Source organism: Nelumbo nucifera, chromosome 2, assembly GCF_055504915.1.
Source record: "Nelumbo nucifera cultivar China Antique chromosome 2, China Antique-T2T, whole genome shotgun sequence".
NCBI lineage: Eukaryota > Viridiplantae > Streptophyta > Magnoliopsida > Proteales > Nelumbonaceae > Nelumbo > Nelumbo nucifera.
In genome coordinates, this window is record NC_142650.1 from 39360159 (window position 1) to 39382524 (window position 22366).

At 32.1% G+C, this 22366-nt stretch overlaps 1 protein-coding gene across 1 annotated transcript; it reads left to right on the plus strand.

Annotated features, from left to right (window-relative positions):
* The first annotated feature begins 9439 nt into the window (after positions 1-9439).
* Positions 9440-12263, plus strand: LOC104599158 (auxin-responsive protein SAUR32-like). Its single transcript, XM_088899129.1, has one exon. The coding sequence runs from the start codon at positions 11577-11579 to the stop codon at positions 12084-12086; it is 510 nt and encodes a 169-aa protein (XP_088755255.1). The 5' UTR covers positions 9440-11576; the 3' UTR covers positions 12087-12263.
* The last annotated feature ends 10103 nt before the right edge of the window (positions 12264-22366 follow it).

A 22366-nucleotide genomic window follows, 5' to 3' on the forward strand; every position in this document is an offset into this window, starting at 1 on the left:
ACACACACACACACACACACACACATATATATATATATATATATATATATATATATATATATAACATCAAATTTTACAATTATAGTGAATCTTTGTCAAGGTTCAACATTATTCTCTATTCATTTGCGTTAATCTAGATGAATTGATTAAATATATCCGGGAAAAGGTATGTTTGTTGATGAAATTAATAAGGTTGCATTTGGAAACGATGCAAATAAGTAATTATGTTCTTTGTTGATGAAACTAATAAAGTTGTATTTAGAAATGATGCAAATAAGTGTGAATGCAAATGTAGAGTATAAAAAGGTTTATATAAATGTAAAGTTGGGTTAATTTTATACTCTCAAATTTATATTCTTGCCAAGCATACTTTTAGATGTAATGGATGCAAACACGAATTCCAATAAAGTATATACCTTTTTTTATCAAAAGCCCACTTGAATGTAAATTTATTTCTTTTCTATTAATGTAATTTTACATCTTATTATCAATGTAAATATGCATTGAAAAATGTGTTTTCTGTCATTTGTCAATGCAGACAAAAGTGAACTAGAGTGCAAATTTACTCTGAATCGGAATTTACACTCTATTTGCATCGTTTGAAACGCAGCCTAAGGGATTAAATGCAAAATTATGTTTATGAATAAATGCCTTACAAATAAGAGGTTTTAAAATAATTATGACAGTTTTTTTTTAACCTAAGAAAGCAATTTCATTTATCTACTTAGTGAAATGTCATTGGTACAAATACAAATTGCTAATAAATTTGGCACATGAGACCAAGTGAACATTGAATGGCGTGCCATTGAATTGAACGAGCCACTCCATTAGCCTAGAGTGTAATACACTTAGTGGGAAAATTGGTTGATGCATACCCTACACTAGACCAGCACTAGGGATGCCAATGGGTTGGGTTAAACGGTAAACCCCACTTGGCCCGACCCTATAGAGTCGGGTTAGGGTCAGGCATATTCAGCTTTGGGGTTGGGTTAGGGTTTTCATTCTTTGACCTGAATCTGGTTTGTATTGGGTTTGGGTTTTGGTTGATCCATACCCCTATATGTATACATAGTATTCTTGTAACATTTTAACTTCTAACTCTATAACCTTAAAGTTTAAGATTTTTTATATGTTGACTTTTGTTTTTCTCCTTTTTAAATAAAAAAAGTGACACCTTAAAATCTATAAAACAAATTCCTAACTAAAATTAATGGATTTTAGGGTTTCAAAACATGTGAGAAAAATACAAATGAAATGCTACAGGTTGGGTCGGGTCGGTATCATGTTGAACCCTAGGGTCGGATCAGGTTCAGAAATTATGTATTTATGAGTTGGATTGAATCAGGTTTGGGTTAGGACACTGGAGGGTCGGATTAGGGTTGAGGAAAACCATGCCGAACTCAACCCGTTTACATCCCTAACCACCACCTATGTGATTGGCAAGGGTGAATCAGAACTAGTGCACCCCTTCCACCAGCAGGCTGAAAACCTCTAATGAATAGCAAATTTCAGTCCCTTCAATAATGCAAAAGCCTCCGTCTCAATGGGAGGCAACACTTTTCTATTAGTGACTTGGCCAAAACAAAATTCTCCCCAACAATGATGCCGAGGCCAGACCTATTTACCAACGTTGAATCACCAATTTTAAGCTTCAACAATTCCCCACTTGGCCTCCTTCACAGTCTTCTATCCTAAACTACTTTCACCAATTAGAGGTGTAAATGGGTGGGGCCACTCGTGGGCCGGCATGGTTAGGGCCGTGCCTAGCATGGCCTGCCAAATACAGTGACAATTCGTGCCAAGTAAGGGTCATAAAAAACCAAAAAACCAAATTGAACCGAATGGTTAACTGAATCAATGACTCAGTTTTAATTCGGTATTTCTGAAAAACCAAAGGATCGGTTCAATTTTTAATTAATCTAGAAAAAACTGGAGGTTAACCGGACCAACCAATATTTGTATTTTTATGTATATTATATATATATTTTAATATATCTCACATATTATCTTTATATTATATATAAATATTTATATATATTATATTCATAATTATCTATTTATAATATATAATGTATTAAATTATATTACATATATTATATATTTATAGTATTTATAATATAAAACACATATTTATAATATATTATATACCGTTATTATTTATAATATATGTTATAAATATAAAAAACCGAAAAATTGAAGAACTGAACCAGTCATAAACCAAAACCGATCAACCAATTAAGCAGTGGTATTGGTTCTGTTTTGGTTCAGAGATATGCAAAAAGCGGTAAGACCAATTCAGTTTCAAAAAATTCCCCATGGTTCAGTTAACCGAACCGTGAGCACCCCTAGTGCTAGGCATGGCATGACCCTTGGGACCAGGTCGGGATAAGGGTTTATGGCTCACTTGCCAGCTCATGCCAGCAATACCCATGGGCACAACACACTAAGACCCATAACATGACATAGCATGATCTACAACACAACACGTTAAGGCCCGGCCCAGCTTAACCCGACTGAAACTAGTCATGTTTTTAGCCATTATATAATGGCTATACAAGGGGAATAATGGAAAAAATACCCCCAGCAGCTATAAACAACTAGTTTAGGGGGGCATTTCAAGTAGAGAAACAAATAAACTTTTTCAATGATCAAAATACCCCTCTCAACAACTATAAATGACTTGTTTAGGGGGGTATTTTAATTATTTCAATTATTTCTAACCCTTATAATAAATACCCTAACCCTTACCCATTTTCATCACAACAACAATCATTCAATCAAAAAATCAATCTCTCAGTCTTATACTCTCATATTCTCAATCTCTCATACTACTCTACTCCCATACTCTCTTTTGTTTTTATTTTTTTTGTTAATTTCAACAAGAATGAGCTTTATTGAGTGTCTCAAGTTGAAGTTGGAAATTTGAGAGACTTAAAAGTTTTACATTCATGTTGAAATACCAAACCATCAAACCAGACATCGAGGACCTAAGTGCAATTACTAGATTAGTTGGATTTTTCTATAAATTTTAGATATTAATCAAACTTAAAATGGCTGGTTTCTCTTAGACTCCCTTTCACTTTGCTTCCTTTGATGAGTCTCACTCATAGTATGATAGCATTACCGATGTTGGAACTAGTGCTACCGCTAACGAACAAACCCAATCTAATGCTAGCCCTAGTAATTTAAAGGCACCGAAAAACAAAACCAGCAATGTTTTAGATTTACCATCAAGAATGTAGTGGGAAAGGACAGGAGAAAAGTTTGCAATAAATGTAAAAGCGATTTTAGCTACCAAAGTAGTGGTGGCACTAGCCATTTGAAAATGCATGTATTAAAACTTATTAATCAAATTAAAAATGAATTAACCCAAACACAAATTAGGATTGGGTCTAGATCATTTTCCAAATTTCATTATTCACAAGAAAAAAATTAAGCAAGCATTAGCTAGATACATAGTACATGATGAGCAACCATTTTTATTATTTGAAGATACTAATTTTGAAAACTTTGTACAAACGACACTTAATCAAGCATGTAGAAATACAACTAGACTAAACATTATTTGTAAAAAAAGATTGAAATATATAAACAAAATTTAATATCTACTTTGACAAATCTTTCTTCCAAAATTAATCTTACTTCAAATATTTAGTCTTCTTTATATTTCTATAACTACTAATTCTATTAATGAAAAATGGATTTTATTTAAAATAATTTTAAGTTTTACAAGATTAGAATGACCATATATTGGACCAACTATTGCAACTAGTATTTTAAACACTATACATAATTATGGTAAAGAAGATAAAAGTTTTTGAATTAGTTTTGATAATGCTAGTAATAATGATCTAACTGTAATTGTTTTAAAATCTTAATTAAACCTATTTTAGAAGGAAGATTATTTCACATTAGATGTGTTTGTCGTATTTTAAATTTATGTATAGAAGATGGTTTAAATATCATTTCAAAACATGTTTTAAAAATTAAAATTCATATTTTATAAATTAGATATTCAGGTGCAAAAAAATAAGATTTTAAAAATTTATGTCATCAATATAGAAAAAACTATAAAAAATTTATGTAAGATGTCCAACATAGATGGAATTCTACTTATGATATGTTAAAAAGTAGTATACCATATAAAGAAGTTATATCAAACTTTTATAATCAAAGAATACCAAATAATATGATAACTAATTTTGATTGGGAAATGAGAATTTGTACAAAAGAATTTTCACAAATATTTAATGATTCTACAAGAATTTTTCTGGTATTTATTACAAAACTTACTTTATTTTAATTAATCAATTATTTATAATTAGTAATTTATTTTTAAAATATAGAAATGAACAATATTTTGAAAATATTGTTGAACAAATAGAAATTAAATTTTAAAAACATCGGGAACATATTTATCCTTTATATTGTTTATTCATAATATTAGATCATAGGATAAAATTAGAAGGTGTAAATATAATGCTTAATTCATATAATCAAAATATGCAAACAGATATAGGTAGACAAAAAGAAGAAATTAAAAAATATATATTATTTAATATGTATAATTTATTTAAATCTAAAATTAAAAAAAATGGTTCAGTGCCACCTACTAGACATAGTAATAGTAATAGTGGTAGTAGTACCACAACGGTTAAAGCTATGGTGTGATCCTTAATAAGTAGAGGCATTGTTTCCTCATCTTCCTTTACTTCAAATTCATCTTTTAGTGAACTTTATTTTTATTTGCAAAATAATTTTTTAAGTTTCTTTACAACTAAGGAAATAAAATAATTTAATATTTTAGCTTTAGTGGAAAGCATACGAAAGTAATTATCTTGTTTACTAACCCCTTAAGCGTCCACAATAGCATTGGAATCTTGTTTTAGTATAGGAAACAAGGTACTAAATGAAAGAGTCTAATGGCAGATGAAAGATTGGAGATATGCATTTGTCTAAAAGATTGGTTGGATGTAGAAAATATACTCAAAGATAAAGGAGGACATGACACATTATCCAATGTATCATCAGAAGAAGAGGAAAGTGGGACTTGAAGTTAAAGACTTGAAGAAAATATTTTAGATTATTGTACATTTTGAGGTTTTTTTATTTTATTTATACCTTATAAGTTATTTTTATTTTTTTTTTCAATTCCATTGTAAGTTTTTGTTTTAATTTTATTGTGGATTTTTTTCAATTTCATTTAATCATTTTATATTTTAATTATATGAATTGACTATTCATATGGAATAAAAATTCAAAGTGAGACAGGAATAAAAATTCTTAGGTTGATGCATTGAAATATGCATTGTCTAAGGAGACTAGATGGCTACCCGAGAAAAGCATAGTCAAATAACCTAGATAGACTGAGTTCAACTGATATCAGTCAACCGATATAGAGGAACCAATCAACTATGAGAGAGAAAAAGTTTTCTCTCTTTGTCAAGTAGCTGACTAACAAAATTAACAGTCAAGTACATCGAAGAAATTTGACCATTTGAAGGTTCCAATGGCTATTGTGATCTATGAAAAGCCCTAGAACATGTTGGAGGAGTAGTTGAATGAGAAAATTTTTAAAGAGGAGGATAATTTGTGGGCTAAATTGGTGAAGGGTAAATACCTCAACAATGAAAACTTTTGGGAGGTAAGAAAAAGAAAATGAGTGTCTTGGGCTTGGAGAGGCATCTTGAATGCTAGGGACCTCTTAAGGAAAGGCATTAGATGGGAGGTTGATAATGGCAAGTCTATCAAGTTTTGGACAAATAATTGGCTTGGAGAAAATTCTCTTGCAGATTTCTTGACCCCTTCACCAGGTTACAATGAAAATTAGATGGTATGTAATTTCATCGATAAAGATAGAGGAGTTCGGAAGGAGGTTCAAATTATAAACTTTGTCCCTCCCAATATTTGGAATAAAATCAAAGCAGTTTTTATTCCTTTAAGCGCTGGAGAAGATGAATTGATTTGGAGTTTAAATCCAAAGGGCTTCTTCACCATGAAATTGGCATGCAAACATAAAAATGAGGATGGGTCCTTGAGAACAAACACAAGAAGTTGGGCTACAACTGTGTGGAGCCTTAAAATCCCTCTAAAAATAAAAGTGTTCTTGTTCTTGTTGTTAAATGGTAGACTACCTGTAAAAGATATTCTTAGAAAGAGAGGATTTGATATTGATGGTGATTGTTGTAGATGTGGTTTGGAAGAAAATATCAATCATGTATTTCTTGAATGCAATGCTTCAAAGAAATTTGGAATAACTGTCATTTGAATTTTGGGAACTCTAATGGGAATAACTTTGAAATTGGTGAATGGTGGATAGAAATTCATAAAAAAGACTTAAGAAAAAGGGGGCTATTTGAAAGAAAAGTGTGCCTTTGTTCTTTGGCATATCTAGAAAAATAGAAATCAAATGGCATTCAGTAATAAAGAAAACCCTCCTTAATTTGGGTTGGATAGAGCCTTGAGGGCTTTTTATGAATATGAGGAGTTATCTAGGAATCTGAGTTCTACCAAAGTTTTAAGAAGTTGGAAAGCCATCTATTGGGCCCCTTTGAATCATAGAGAAATTAAAATTAATTTTGATGCTTCTTGTCACAAGAATGGTAGGTGTTCTATGGTGTCCATTGCGAGGAACCACTGGGGTGGGATTCTGGACTTCAATGGCTACTTCTTAGACACCTCCACAATCAACTCTACTAAAGCATGGGCTGCATGGGAAGCTCATAACTTGGTAGCCAACTTTTGAAACCACTCGATCATCATCAAAGGGGATTCAAACCTTGCCATTCATTAACTCAAAGGGTTGTCTTCTCCTCCTTGGAATCTTAGAAATATCATTTCAAAATGCTTGCAAGTGAAGGACAAGTTGGAGTGTGGAGTAAGCTATAGGCGCGTTTATAGGGAGGCGAATCAAGGAGCAGACTGGATTGCAAATAGAGATTTTACTTCTCTTGATGGGCCAATTTCTTTTAATCCTTGTAATCTCCCAAAGGATCTCATTTTGATTTGCTTGTCTTATGTTTGGGGGTGTGCTACCCCCTCCCCCCCCCGACTTGTGTAGCACCTCTTGTTTTCTATCAAAAATAGGGGGTGTGGGTGTTTGTTTGCACTAAATGCAGCTCTAAACTTAGAAAATGACTTTTCCATTATACTTTAATGCCATTTATGAGAGATGTTTTGTTTTTTTTTTTGTTATAAAACTAAGAACAAAGTGGCCACTTTTTGACTGGAAAGTATTTATCTTTAAATTCTTTTATTCTTGATCCACTCTTTTCAATGTCTATAAGAGTTCCAACATCTTTCTTTGTTGATTTTTTGTAAATTGCAATGCCAATTACATAGCATTTACATCTATCAAACAGATATATTCAAATGATTAATTCATAAAACAAAATACTCTTAGATACTTATCTCAAAGGAGCCATGCAACCAAAAGACTTAGGTGATGTTTGACATCAATAATGATTTCCCAAAAATCAACACCATGTAGGATCCACATCAGAATTTGAAGAATCCATGATTTTTTTTTCTTGTTTGGTTGGCCAATTATGTCAATTTCTCGGGAATCAGCCAAAATCGATTATTGAAATCAACACTTTTCAAGGATCACCTTTTTTGGTGTTTTTTTTTTATTTTTAACTGATTCTGAATTTTTGAGGATGACATGGCATCCAACATGGCATTGAATAATAACTCTAATACAAAAATAATTGGTCCTTGAAAATCAGTACCAAAAAGACTCAAAGCCAATTTCTCAAAAATCAACTTACATCTATATTGTATATAAAAGTGTGAATACAATGTGAAACTTTTTTTGGACTAAAATTGTCCTCTGCTTCTTTGTTTGAGAAGAGTATAAAAATCATTTTATTATAGCTTTAATGCCAATTTTAATGCCTACTAAAATGCCCACAATTGTGTATTTTGCCCATCTCTAATGGTAAGGGTTGAAAATATAATTTCAATTATTACTTCCTACTTCATCTAATCCCCTCTCATTAAGTCTTATACTTAAATTATTAACTTTCATTTTCTCTTATTAAATTAGATTTGTGGCAATATTTTTAACAATATAAACCCATATATTTTAAAACTAACTAAAAAACAAAACCATTTTTAATCCAAGTGGTGGCTAAGCAATTCAACCATCTGAATCAAATTGATTAACCTACGAAGTCAAAGTTACATAATAAAATTTTTAAAATAGAAATAAACATAGAAACTTACAAAAAATGTAGAAAAATTTAGACACGCTTATGATTTTTATTAATCAAATTAAAAAAAAACAATTGTAATAAACAAGATTTATTTCTATTGGTAATGAAAATGAAATACATAATTTAGAATTGGCCAAAAATGAAATTATTTTACTGTTTGATAAAGATCAATAGTTCAAATTTTGGGTCAAACATGTTAACCTTTAATGTCATAAATAAATAATAAAAGTTAATAAAATATAAAAATAAAAAATACATAAATTTTGCATAAAACATTTAGGCACATGTATAATGTCATATATTTATCATATTAAACAAAAAGTAAGTGTGACATATTAGAATTATTTTTACACATAAAAATAAAAAGTTATAGAAAAAATTGAACACATCTACAATTCTATATTTACACTACTATTAAAAATATGAATAAGATTGTAAAACTTTCTTTTGACTAAAATACTCATTTTTGAATTTAGTCTCTATTTAATTATGAGGTTTAAATTGTAAATTGAACTACTATTTTTTACCCCCAGTCAATTTCCTTTATTTAAATCTTACATTTTTTGATAAATTACACAAAAAATATTAAATATTACGAAAAGAAGAATTTAGCCAAGCAAGTAGGCCTATCAATGATACTTAAAATTTCACAACTCGATCCAATTATCACATATTTGTATGAGATGTTTATGTGATCAAATTTAGATTTGCAATTCGCATCAGATTAATAATAAATAATATAAAAATATAAAAACAAAAACAAAAATACATAAGGTTTATAGAAAAAAGTTGATACATTATTACTATCATTATCATCATCTATAATTACCACATGCAAAACATATGCACACTTACTTGTAATATCAAAAGGACTAACAGTGATTCATCCATTTCATCAGTCAACATTTGTCTTTATAAAATGTATGTACATTACATATATCAAACACATACAATCACATAACAATCATTCCTAAATAACAAGCCATCAATAAATTGAAACATAAACAAAACATATCAACAATCATCTCTAACACAAAAGTCAACCAAAGTTCCAACATCCAAAAAAAGAATAGTATATTTCAACCTTAGAAATCAACATCATCCTTAAAACAAAAGAACAATCATAGTTCTTACATGTTACCATCCAAAAAAAAATACCATTATTCCTATCCCCACCTCTCTTTAGAAAGCGGTTCTAACCACATAGTCATTGCTGGCTCATTTGCTGTCTCACACCACCACATCCGTTCTTTATGGGTATATATACTAGTAGAAAACAATACAGATGATTTGCAATAGGGTGGATTAATTAGAATGATTACATCCAATTTCATCTAATTTTATCATGCATTCACCCACAAAAGGCCCACTATGTATCATCTCTAGTATGTCAAGGACCTGAGATATTTGCTTTGGTACATCTTGATTTTTCTTTGGTTTCTTCTTGGAGGGTCTCTATGTATAGAGCATCTAGATAGTTGTTGGTTATGTTGTGTTAAAGGTGATACATTTTCACTAGGGGAGGAGGCTTGCCTTTTATTCCATGATCATCTGAAGAAGAAAAATAGCCACAAGTTATAGTAGTTCATTCAGGATTAGGGTGTTGATCTCTTGTGGTTGGACCCCATCCCACTTCCCCTATTGCACAAGCTCCATCATATAATGTTTTGCATTCTTACTGGAATTCCAAACTTTGGATTTTAAAAATAGTAGCTTTTGGGTGCCCTTAGTTTCAAATAAAGTGATTGTTACAACACCACCCATTGTCATAATAATAAGCTAATACATGTAGTTTTACTATGTTTTAGATTTTACCTTGAGGTATTCTTCCCACTAGTGGCATAAATGATACCAAACAACAAATTTTGATGATTTTTCAAAAATCATTGATTTCAGAAATCACAGATTTCTGGATAATTAGCAAGGAGAAATCATCATCGATGCCAAACATCACCTTAGACTTTTAGGTGAGTTCTCCAAATAAGTTTTTATTCAACACGTCTTCTCACGCCAAAGCCCATCAGGTCTGAAGCATGGATATGCATAAACCCATTTATACCTTATGCTGAAATTTAATTAATTTTAATGGGGTGAAGAGGATCAAATACTAAGACCATTTGGTTAAACTAGCTCTAATACCATCTCAATGAACTATTTAACCTAAAAGCTTAAATTGTTAAATGAGGTCTTTGAATAGGTATTTATTCTCTAACAATTTTAACATTCAAATATTCAAACAATTCAACTATATTCAAAGGTACAAAACAAATGCAAATTATAATTATTTACGAGTCGAATGCTACTCTTTTTAGCTTTTCAAATACATCAGAGTTCAATTTTACCAACAGTCATTTAAAGAAAAAGGAAATTTAAGTGATTTTAGGGTCCATTTGATTCGCAGTTGGAATCGGAATCAGAATGGTCTATTCCCATGGTCTGTTTGGTTCAAATAAGAATCGGAATGAGAATTGGAATCAGCTGGGATGCGATTTCATTCCTAAGGGAGGGGGAGGGAATGAAAATTCCCTCAAATGGGGGAATGCCATTCCACCAGGAATGGGAATGGAATTCCAATTCCGCCCAAGCAAATGGTTGGAATGGGAATGGTCCCATTCCAATTCTAGACCTTTATTCCCACAAACCAAACACACCCTTAAGTGTAGATGCATTTTATAATTTTTATAACCAAATTCAATGGGCATACTCACATGGAAATTTCTTGATTGCCACCTTCCACGATCCTCCAAGCACTAATATAATCTCAATAAACAAATGCAAAATCAAAGGCATAAAGCACTTAACAACATCATATAGCAATTAAAGTGATGAAAATACCAAGGCAAAGCTGAAAAACTAAATTATTGAAGAAGACGAGTTCCCTACGGGCTTTGACTGCTGAGACAGTTGGATGAAACCAAGCAACAACTAGTCAGTTCTTAATCTCAATGACACTGAGGAAGATCTGAGAAGTAACAAGAAACTGATCAAGTTGGAGTTCTGAGGTATCAGTACTAGTCATTTACAAACCCTTGACAAGCTTTTAGGGTTGAAGTAGTTAGGAATCCCAGCATATAGGATAAAGGAAAGGAACCAATAAAGAGAGAGACAGATTACAGCAGTAAAGGATAAAAAAATCTGGAAGGTACTGATCTAGCTAGGGACTAAACAAATAAAAACCCACTATGGAATTTGATTCTTTAGGCAGCTGCAACAGAAACCCATGTAAATTAATAACTTAAATAGCATAAAATATTAGAAAAATATGGTGTGAAAAATCAAAACTCACAACTCAAGCATCCCAATTTCTCTATAAATCTCTGCAGAGGGAAAACCAAACGAACACAGTCTTTCAAGAACACCATGGATTCCAAGAAGTCTAACAAGATCAGCGATATAGTTAGGCTTCAGCGGATGCTGAAAAAATGGAGGAAGCTTGCAAACGCACCAAAGAGCAGCAGCAACACCACAGCTACCACTAACGGCAGTGGCAGTAAGAGCATCAAATTTCTGAAGAAGACACTCTCTTTCTCTGAAATCTCCATGTCAGCACTTTCAGGCGACACTGTTCCGAAAGGATATCTTGCTGTTTGTGTGGGAGAGGAAATGAAGAGATTTATAATCCCAACAGAGTATTTGAGTCATAGAGCCTTCGGGATCTTACTGAGAGAAGCAGAAGAGGAATTTGGGTTTCAACAGGAAGGAGTATTGAGGATTCCCTGTGAGGTCGCTGTCTTCGAGAAGATATTGAAGGTGGTACAGGAAAAGAAGGAAGCTTTGTTCATTAATGAGTATGGTTTTGGGGGAGAGAGTTGCTCATCAGAAGCTGAGCTGACTCCACCTCACCATCCTCAGAATCCACTGTGCAGATAATTTTTCATTTTTTTTTTCTTTCTACTTTCCCCTTTGATGTCTTCTTTTACTTTCTTTTAGTCTTTGAAGGCAATGTATGAGAGAAGACTTTAAAAGCTTTATATGAATAAGGTAGAGTATAGACTTCTTCTATCTGCAGGGACCAAGTTACTATTTCGAAATTAATCAAGGAATCAAATTATAAAAGTTCTTATGTCCAGTCCTAATTAATCTTCAACATTTTAGAGATTTAAAGCTTCACATCAGCTAATTTCTTTTGGTGGAGGAACTTTTGCAGCTCATAATTTGCTTGAATAAATGATTTGCCACCATTCTTTTCTTTTTATATTCTGTTAATTGGCTAAGGTTTTTTGGTAGTTGAGATTCCTTGTATATTGAAGCTTAGTTGTGTATATGTCTGCGTCTGTTGTGCTTGGCAACAGAAGACATGGATGTATTTAATTATGTAGCTTTCTTTTTTATCTTCTCCAAGTCAGTTGGTTGAACTTGAACATCTGGGTTGGACCGTTGATTATATGAGATTGTGTTAGGGTCACATGGGCACTTGTCATGGAATCACCAGGGAAAAGAATTGCAGCTCATAAGCACTATTGCAACAAAACATACACTTCCTGAGTGCATCTGTTCAGTTTTGAATCTTGTGTTTTGTGATTCTGAAGAAAATGATGAAGAAATTAAAAGTTCAAATTGATGGGTCTTAACTTCTCCCACTTTTCCCAAAAAAAAAAAAGAGAAAATTGATGGGCTTTAATTTAATTAATGCGATGTTAATCATCAAATCACTACGTTATGAAACTAGTAAACTAACAATCCGGGAGAGATTAGAGGATTAATTGACTTTACGTGTATAGAACGTTTTATACATATTGGTGTATGAAATCCATTTCAGAGTAGAGACTAGTTGCATATAATTGCATTATATATTAAAAATTAGTCCATCTGCAAGATTATTCTTCTTTCGTACCGATTATGAACATGATTAATTAAAGCTTAGTATCAGCTCCATTTGGTGTGTCTTTTTGTACGGGTTAGAAGTCTGACAGCTTGCATTTTGGTCTTTTTTTCTATTTGGTTGGAAAAAGATCTAACCGTTGAAAACCAAAATCCCAAAAAGACATAAAAAAACCCATTTCGAGTTATTTTTGGGAAGCTCCAAATGGAACTTTTCTTAGCCTTTTCAATTCATCTTCCCATAGAAAGACACACAAACAGATGTACCTAAACGAAACAGTCTTCAAACTAATGAGATCTTGATACAAAATCTCACATCATCTTTTAACTATTAAAACTTTTAAAAGATCTTTCAAAACAGACTTGCCACGAGTTAAATGGCCCCAAAGATGAGATGAGATGAATAACCTTATTAATAACTTTATTTCTTAAACCCATTTTATGACTGAAGCATTCAATTCAAGGTCAATTTTTCCTGAAGACCTCATTAGCTTTTACGAGAGTAAGTGTGAACACAATGACTCTGATAAGCTTATTAACTGTAGTCAATTTTATATCAAGAACAGTTTTAAGAGCTCCAATGTAGAGTGAGTATATCCATATCTGTGCCTATTAACCTATATATGGAAAGCAACTTCTCTCCTCCTAGACCACTAGATAGCCAGCTAGCTACACAGTACATCCATCTGTACCGGAGCTGGTTACGGAACTGTCCTCTTGTCAAAGCCATTGAAAACAGTTTGGCTAGACAACGGATCATGTCGCATTCATATATATATATATATATATTTGCCGTTTAATTTGGAGTCCAAAAATACAAAGCAAATGGAGATTTTTTAGTAATATTAATACTGTGTGTTCTTTAATATCCATAAACCCCTCTTCCACCTCTTCCAAAGACAGTATCCAATGTGATCTCATAGGGAAATTCAAGTGTCTTTATTATAGTTTAATATAAAAATATTGGTAATATAATATAATGCAGTCATCGGAGCGAAGATGAAGAAGCAACCAATTCTAATAATGCAGCATTAAAGTAAAGAGTTTCACATTATAGATTAATATATCTATCTTTCTCATCACATGCAAACTCTGTTAAGGCATTAAAAAACACCACCTAAAACATTTTTATTTGATTCCCCGATTTCTGTATCGGATGGATCATGGATCGTCCATGTATATGTCAACTACCCATTTGTAAATAATATCTATGTGGTTGACAAGTTTAAGTAAATACTAAATCTAAGCTTTCAAACTACAGTGGAACTGGGGTTGATTCATCACCCAGAAACCATGTCTCTGGTCAGTTTCTCTCTCCTGAAGCACAAATTTTCATAAATAACATTGACTTTGTCAATGGCCTGGTGATCAGCGGGGGATGAGTGTAAGCCAACAGAGATAAGGATAGTCTAGGTTGAAGTTATGGGAAAATAGCTATGTCTCGGAAAAATGATGAATTGCTGAGAACCTAGTTGGGCCCATATTAAGCCCAGTTTGGTTGGTTCAGGGGTTCATTGGGTTTATTCAGAGAATTCGGCCATGTGCTTTCTAGCATGGGACGAATCTATATAGATTGATATAAATAGGGATGGCAATTTCGTGGAAAGTTTAGGGTATTTAATCCATCCTGACCCTAATAGGACCCGTTAATCAAAATCCTATAGGGTCTGGGATGGATTTGGGATTTTATATTTAAACCCTATAGGGTTTGGGACAGACTTGGGTTTTGACCTTAGGGTACCCGGTACCCAAACCCAATTATATTTAATGTGGGTACCTACTCCCGATACCCAATTATAAACTTGTCTATCTATTTATCTATCTATCTATCTATCTATCTATCTATCTATCTATCTATCTATCTATCTATCTATTACTTTTTAAGAGGGCATCACATTTTACTTATGTGATGTAAAATCAAGTGCAAGGTTCAAGATATCGGAAAATGCAAAGAATATTGAAGATGCAATTAAAAGAAATGTATTTGGATTTTGGATATTCTTTGGATATGTATAGATACAATGGAAAATCTAGCATACACATGGATACACCATGGAAATTCAAATATATATATATATATATATATATATATATATATATATATATATAATGTATATATTAAAAATATTTGAATTTTATATAATCTACAACTCTAATAACTCTATACATAAGAAAATTGTATATGTATATATATATACATATATATATATATATATATGTATATATATATATATATATGAAATTCAAATATATATATATATACATATATATATGTATATATTAAAAATATTTGAATTTTATATAATCTACAACTCTAATAACTCTATACATAAGAAAATTGTATTTTAATAATTTATGACTTTATGTGAAGTGTAATTTTACCATAAAAATCGGATGTATAATGAACCAAGGAAACATTGGTATACACATATATGCATAGCTTAACAAATTAATACTATAAATCTCATTAATGATCATATAAAAAGGTTACAAAATTTAAAATAAACAAAGTTTAATAAATAATAGCGTTATGTGTAGTAGAAAAAGTACATTCTCCTAAGAAATTAGTCATAAAAAAAAAACTTTTAAATGGATAGTTGAGATTATAGGGGCAAAATCATTCAAGCTGATTTGATTATGGGATTTATGACTCAAGACTTAGGTATTTGCAAATGAATATTTTATATACTTTAACACAGATGGATATAATATAATTTCTTATCAATGCTAATTTGACAAGATATCATGAAGTGGCTTAGTGGTTAAAACACTTATGTTTCAAGTAAGCAACATAGGATCAACTATTTTCAATTAGGGTTGTTCATGGGTTGGTTTACTGGCGCTTTTCAAATCGGCCCAACCTAGTCGGTTTACCTAGAAATGAAACTGAATCCGACCCTGAACTAAGTAAAACTGACCAAGTCGATTTGAGTCAATTTGGGTCGGTTTTGTGAATGATTCTCTTGGTGTCTCAATCGGTTCAGGTCGGTTCGATTTTGGTTTTCACACATGAAAATCGAAACCAAACCAAACCATCGGTTTATGTTTTTTGTAACGCAAAACCGACTGATGCTAAAGAAAAACCAGCCGACTCGGGTTGGGTCCGACCGGGTTGGTTTGTTTGGTCGGTTTGAGTCTTGTTATGAACAACCCTATTTTGAATATCTTAATTTTGTACAATATGTGTTTTAAATATACTTAAATGGAATTAATTGAAATAATTATAAGATGAAGATAATTAATGAAGCTAATTAATGTTATAAGTGGTGTGTTAAATAAGGTTAGTTATGGAGTCAATTATGATAAGGGAAATTGTCTAAAACTCACCATGAGTTTTCAACATTTCTCTTAAACTCACCACAACTTTTCAAAATGTTTAAAATTCACCATGTTAGTAAGTTTTTATTTTCCAAAACTCACATTCCATTAGTGCATTGTTAATGCTTCTTAAGAGACATGTCCATGTCAGCATAAGTAATATTTTTCATGACCAAATTACCCTTGAATAGTGAGTTAGAGGAAAAATGGTCTTTTTCAATTTTCAATTTTCTTGTTTTTTTTGCATTTTTAATGTTTTTTTATAATTTCTGTTTTTTAAATTTGTCTATTTTCTACAATCTATAAATTTTCCTGTCCATGTCAGCATAAGTAACAATTTTCATGACCAAATTACCCTTGAATAGTGAGTTAGAGGAAAAATGGTCTTTTTCAATTTTCAATTTTCTTGTTTTTTTTTTGCATTTTTAATGTTTTTTATAATTTCTGTTTTTTAAATTTGTCTATTTTCTACAATCTATAAATTTTCCTGTATTTTTGTTATATATTTACAAGTTCTGTGTTTTTCTATAATTTTTTTGTGTTTTTTCAACAAATTTTATTTTCTGATTTTGTTTTTCAATTTCTATAATTTCTATAATTTGAAAATATTGTTTTATTTTGTTTCCAATTTCTATAATTTTTTTATATTTTTTGTAATTTCTATGTTTTTTATGTATTTTATATTTGAAAATACTTTTTTGAATGTTTTTCCTTTTTTTCATGTCTAAATATTAAAATGGCAATATATTAACACCAGTTAATTTATTTTGTATACATTTTATATTTTTCTATGAAGGTTAAAATGGTAATATATTAACGCTCATTAGTCTGTTTAACGTCAAGTTAGTGACATGGTGAGTTTTAGACATTTTGAAAAGTTGTGGTGAGTTTAAGAGATGCTGAAAACTCATGGTGAGTTTTAGACAATTTCCCTTATGATAAATGAAATATTTGGAGATTTAATTAGTATTAATTAAGGTAATTAAATTTGAATTTCAAATTCGTAATTGATAGCAATAGTAGGATATGTTAAATAATAATTAGGTGGAACAGGTTTTGGAAATTGGAAGGGAAAGGTAAATGGTAAAACGAGTTTGAGATAAAGGGTGCCTAAACGGGTTCGAGAATGGAAATGGTAGTTTTCACGGATACCTTGCTTGTTACCATTCCTAAATATAAGACCTTTGTGGATCCCACATAATACATTATTCAAGCCCAATAAGGCTTGCAACAATTATGTTAATGTACCACTTAAGTAATGAGCCTTAGCCCATTAGCTAGTAAGACTATTCACATAGTAACTTAAGTTGTACATTGGGTCAAATATGGGTATGAGTTTAGGTATGGATCTCCATCATAACTAATGAAATTACAAGTCTAACCAAATCAAATTTGGATAGTCCTAATTACATTAAAATTGGGATCTCTAAAAAAGAGATAAGAGGTAAAGATTGACATATTGTACCTTGTTTTCTACTCTCTTGCTACCCACAAACCCTTGTTCAACCTATTCTTTAAGGAAAAAGTTTTATCTTGTTCTTTATTGCCTTTCCTCTACAAAACATCAAACAAAATAATTGAACATATCCAAGCAAATTGGTTAAGACTAATTGCAAGAGCAACCTCCTCAAATCACCTACGGCATCTTTAATTGAGAGAGAAATTTGAGATTAAATTTTGGGTGTGAACCACCAATTTGCATGCGAACTACACTTTATGGTCTTCGTATCAAGTATGCTCATAATTTAACTTGAAATCAAATTTGGTTTGATCTGATGTTAGTTTGGTCGTAGGAGAAGTTGATTCTCCAAAATCAAAGAATTTGATTCTCGATGTTTAGATTAAAAAAAGAAATGAAATTCAGCCACTAAACCTTAGCTTGGTGTTAGCACCCAATTTTTGCTTGATTCCTTCACCCTACTTCCGTATACCCTCTTTTGAGACCCCAAAGGACTTGAAAGCAAAACAGACCAACTTGAGACTTGTCAAAAGCCAAAATCCCCTTTCACGCATAAGCTCCATAATTATGAACTCCAAACATCCACAGTTCATCGTATCAATATCCTATCCGATGTTCTAATCCACACAGTGTTAAAACCTTAACTCTAACAAATCAAATCCCAATACCTCCATTGCCTAAAAGATACTGTGGTAATCAACCCCCCAAATCATACCTCAAGTCTATGACAAACTCCAACTTAAAGTTCTTCATTTTTTTTAAATTATACCTCAAGTCGATGTTCCATCTCGACAGCCTTAGATGAATAAAACTAGAAAACCAAGATCAACAAATTATTTCTTAGATCTTAACCATTCACCTAACTCTTCATCTCAATTCATGCCCACACACCAAACTCCAACTTAAAATTCTTTCTTAGATCTTAACTTTCCGATCAATAAAGATTCCAATCTCATGTTTATGATTTAATCGCATGAGAAGTTGTAGCCCAAGCAACCAAACACCTCTCATTAATCCCAAGATCCTCAAAGTAACCTATTCGTCCAATTTCATCCTTAAATTCCTCCATTTCCCTCCAAAACAAGGAAGATTTTTTTAGCATTCTCATTTGTTCATGAACCATACGCTAAAACCTTAATACAAACCCAATCTTTCAATTCATGCCTTTGATAAAAATCCAATGTTCCTATTAGATTTAGGATATTTTAAAATGCCTACCCATTAAATTTTATCCCAAAATTCCCTTGTTTGACCCACCATCAAGTCAAAGATTTCATTTTAGCAACTTTCATTAATTAGAAAAAGACAACCATAGATCTCCATCATCCAAGATTATTTGATAAATCAAACCTCTCCACCATGTTTAAAAACAAAAAAACCCTTGTGAATCAGATTTCGTGACATAATTCCCCATTTGATCGTTAAACAAGCTAAGTTCCTTTTCAAGCCTTATCATTGATAAAAAAAGTTATAAGCTAAAATCTTGATCTAAATAAAATCTTTTAATTCATACCTCTGATCAAATATCCAACTTTCCCATCAAATCCAGGATGTTTAAAAATGCCTATCCACCAAATTTCATCTCAAAATTTCCTCATTTGCTGCCTCATCAAGCTAAGATTCTATTTTAATAAATCCCATTAATTAAAGATTATCATCCATATATCTCCATCATCTAGGACTTATTTGGCCAATCAGACTTCACCACCATGATTAGAGACCCAGAAAAATCCAGTACATCAATTCTCATGACCTAATTCACCTGTTTAATCGTTAAATAAAAAAGATTTTGTTTCAATGCACCAAATTAAATCGCCCCTTCATATGTTCCTACCTAAAACCTCAAAAGAGTGAAGGCTAATGTCAGCCCTTCAATTAATTCACCTTGGCCCATTAGACCAGTTAAGACAATCCAAGTAAACGAAAAGAACCCAAAACCCCAAAGTTAACCCCTCTTGGGCCCAGAAATTAACATAAAAGTCATTATGGCCATTTCAAATTTACATTTTCTACCACTGAAATGTCAAATTCAAACCAAACATGAACAGATTCAAAAACAACACCTTGAGCATGAAAAAGCCTAGGAAAATCATTAAAATCTCGGAATGGCAGATTAAATCCTTGGAGAACTTTTGAAATAACATGATAGATTAAGTTTTTTTAGCTTTCTTACATGTTTTAGCTTTTATGAGACCCTAGAGTTAACCATTTTTTGTTACATGTTTTTTTTTATGGTTTAGCTTTTACCTTTCCACCTATGTTTGGAATGGGCTTGGCAAAATACCTTTTAGGTCGGAGTTGACTACATGAGTAGGGCCCGTTTGGTTTATAATCGAAATTGGAATGGTCTATTCCCATAGTTTGTTTGGCTCAGATAGGACTGGGAACGAGAATTGAAATAAGCAGGAATGAGATTTCATTCCCAAGGGAGGGGAAGGGAATGGCCACTCCCTCAAATGGGAGAATGCCATTCCAACAAAAATAGAAATGGGATTCTGATTCCACCCAACCAAACAATTGGAATCGAAATAGCCCAATCCGATTCCGATTCTAGACCCCTATTTCTACAAACCAAATAGAGCCTAAGACTGTTCAGACTAGCACATGCCATATCAGACTCGAACCGGATATGGGTCAAATTCAAAGAAACCAACCCATATGAATCATCTTCTTGACCCATATCAAGCAACAATGGTCGCTTAATACAACGACCATTATATGCAAGGTCTGTTTTTCACTATCTTAGGCGTTAGCCACTCTTTGTAGAAAAAAACACCATCATCTGAAAACTTTGTTATTTAGTTTCAAACCATGGTTCAAAATATTGATACACCTAATACGTTGGTAGAGGCGTATCGAACAGTATCAGTAGTTTTTTTTTTCAAATCCGGTTCAGAGGGGCCTGTTTAAGGTCCATCCACCCCCTGAACCGGTCAAAACCCCGATACACCCTCTGTAGGAGCCTATCGGGAAGCTCCCGATATGATACGTGTCGATACTTTGAACCTTGTTTCAGACACCCTTATTTTGTTCCAATTAACTCACTTTGGACTGGACCAAATTGGACCAAATCCAGTCCAATATATAGGAGGAAATTGTTGTGTGAAAACTAAGGAAAAAAAGAAAGTAAATAATACCCATTATTAATATGTAAACAAGGGTTCTGTTCAGTATTAGACACTTAGACACAAGGGAAGACCACTACCCATGCAAAGAATACATGGCCGTCATTCATTGAGTCTAAGATTCAGTCAGTGCAAAGCTCACAACCATTATAGCCTTGCATTGGAAATGTATTGGGAATATCTCTCCATGAAATAAATTACATAAATATGGAGATGTTCTTGATGTAAGGCTGTAAAGACTGTTTAAACGGTGTTCGAATAGGCTGACTGAAGCCAATCTCGCTTCGGTTACAAAAATTTTCATTGGATTTTTTTTTTCTGTATAATCGCCATATTTTTTTATTTTTTTGGTCATAAGACATTTGAATTTTAGTTAAAAATTTGATTAAAACAACTTCAAAAGCGTGTCTTCCACCTTTTTGTGTGTCAATTGATTTGATGGTACCTTTTCAACAAACGGGGTGAAGACGACAATGGAAATGGTTTATGTTTGACCCGTGTTTGATAGACCCATGTTTGATATGAAACCCAATTACCCAAACCTGTGAATAATATGACACGTGTAATAGGTGAATGATATGGATTCTTCATCCATGCAGCATCTGGATTAGTTAACAGGTTTCAAAATATGCAACGTTGTATTATATAAAGGTGCAACTTGGGCAAGCGGATTGATCCAACCGGCAATTTTATATATGTTGGACCTGTATTTTCAATCCTCATGATGGGTTTGGGCTCAAAAGATTAGTCTTTTTTTTTATTTTTTAAATTGGGCTTGAACCTAGCCCTTAAATTATATGCATGCGTATATGCATGTTTAGACACACATATTTGTATGTATATATGCATATGTGCATAATTTTTTTATAAGCTATTCATGTATGATGTAAGCATAGGTTATTACCTATTTTTTGTATCAGCTAGCTTACAAAAATAGTTATTTAGTGTGGGTTGATTGACTAACCTGAGTGTATCAAATTTCAGTGCAAGCTGGGCTTAGGTTGTATAGTTTGGGCTTAGGCCTCAGGCCCAACCCTTGGGCTGAGATAAAACCTGGCTCAGCCTGGTTAATACCTTTTATCTTATTACATGATTTTGGATTTTCCCAAGAACTGCATGAGGCCCTGCTAGTGTGATGTAATTTGAATAACCGCATTTCTCCTCATTCAAATCTCACTCATTAAGTCTTATATTTAAGGTATTCACTCCAACTAACATTTATTGAATCATATTTTGACTATAACACCCCTATTTTTGAATTTGGTCTTGCTCTAATTGTGAGGTCACAAATTGTAATTTGAACTACTACATTTCTCTTCATTCAATTATCTCTCACTAAGTCTTATATGGGGTATTAACTCTCATTTTTTACTGAATCATGTATTAATTAACCATATTGAAGAAAAATAAGTGTGGCAAAAATAATT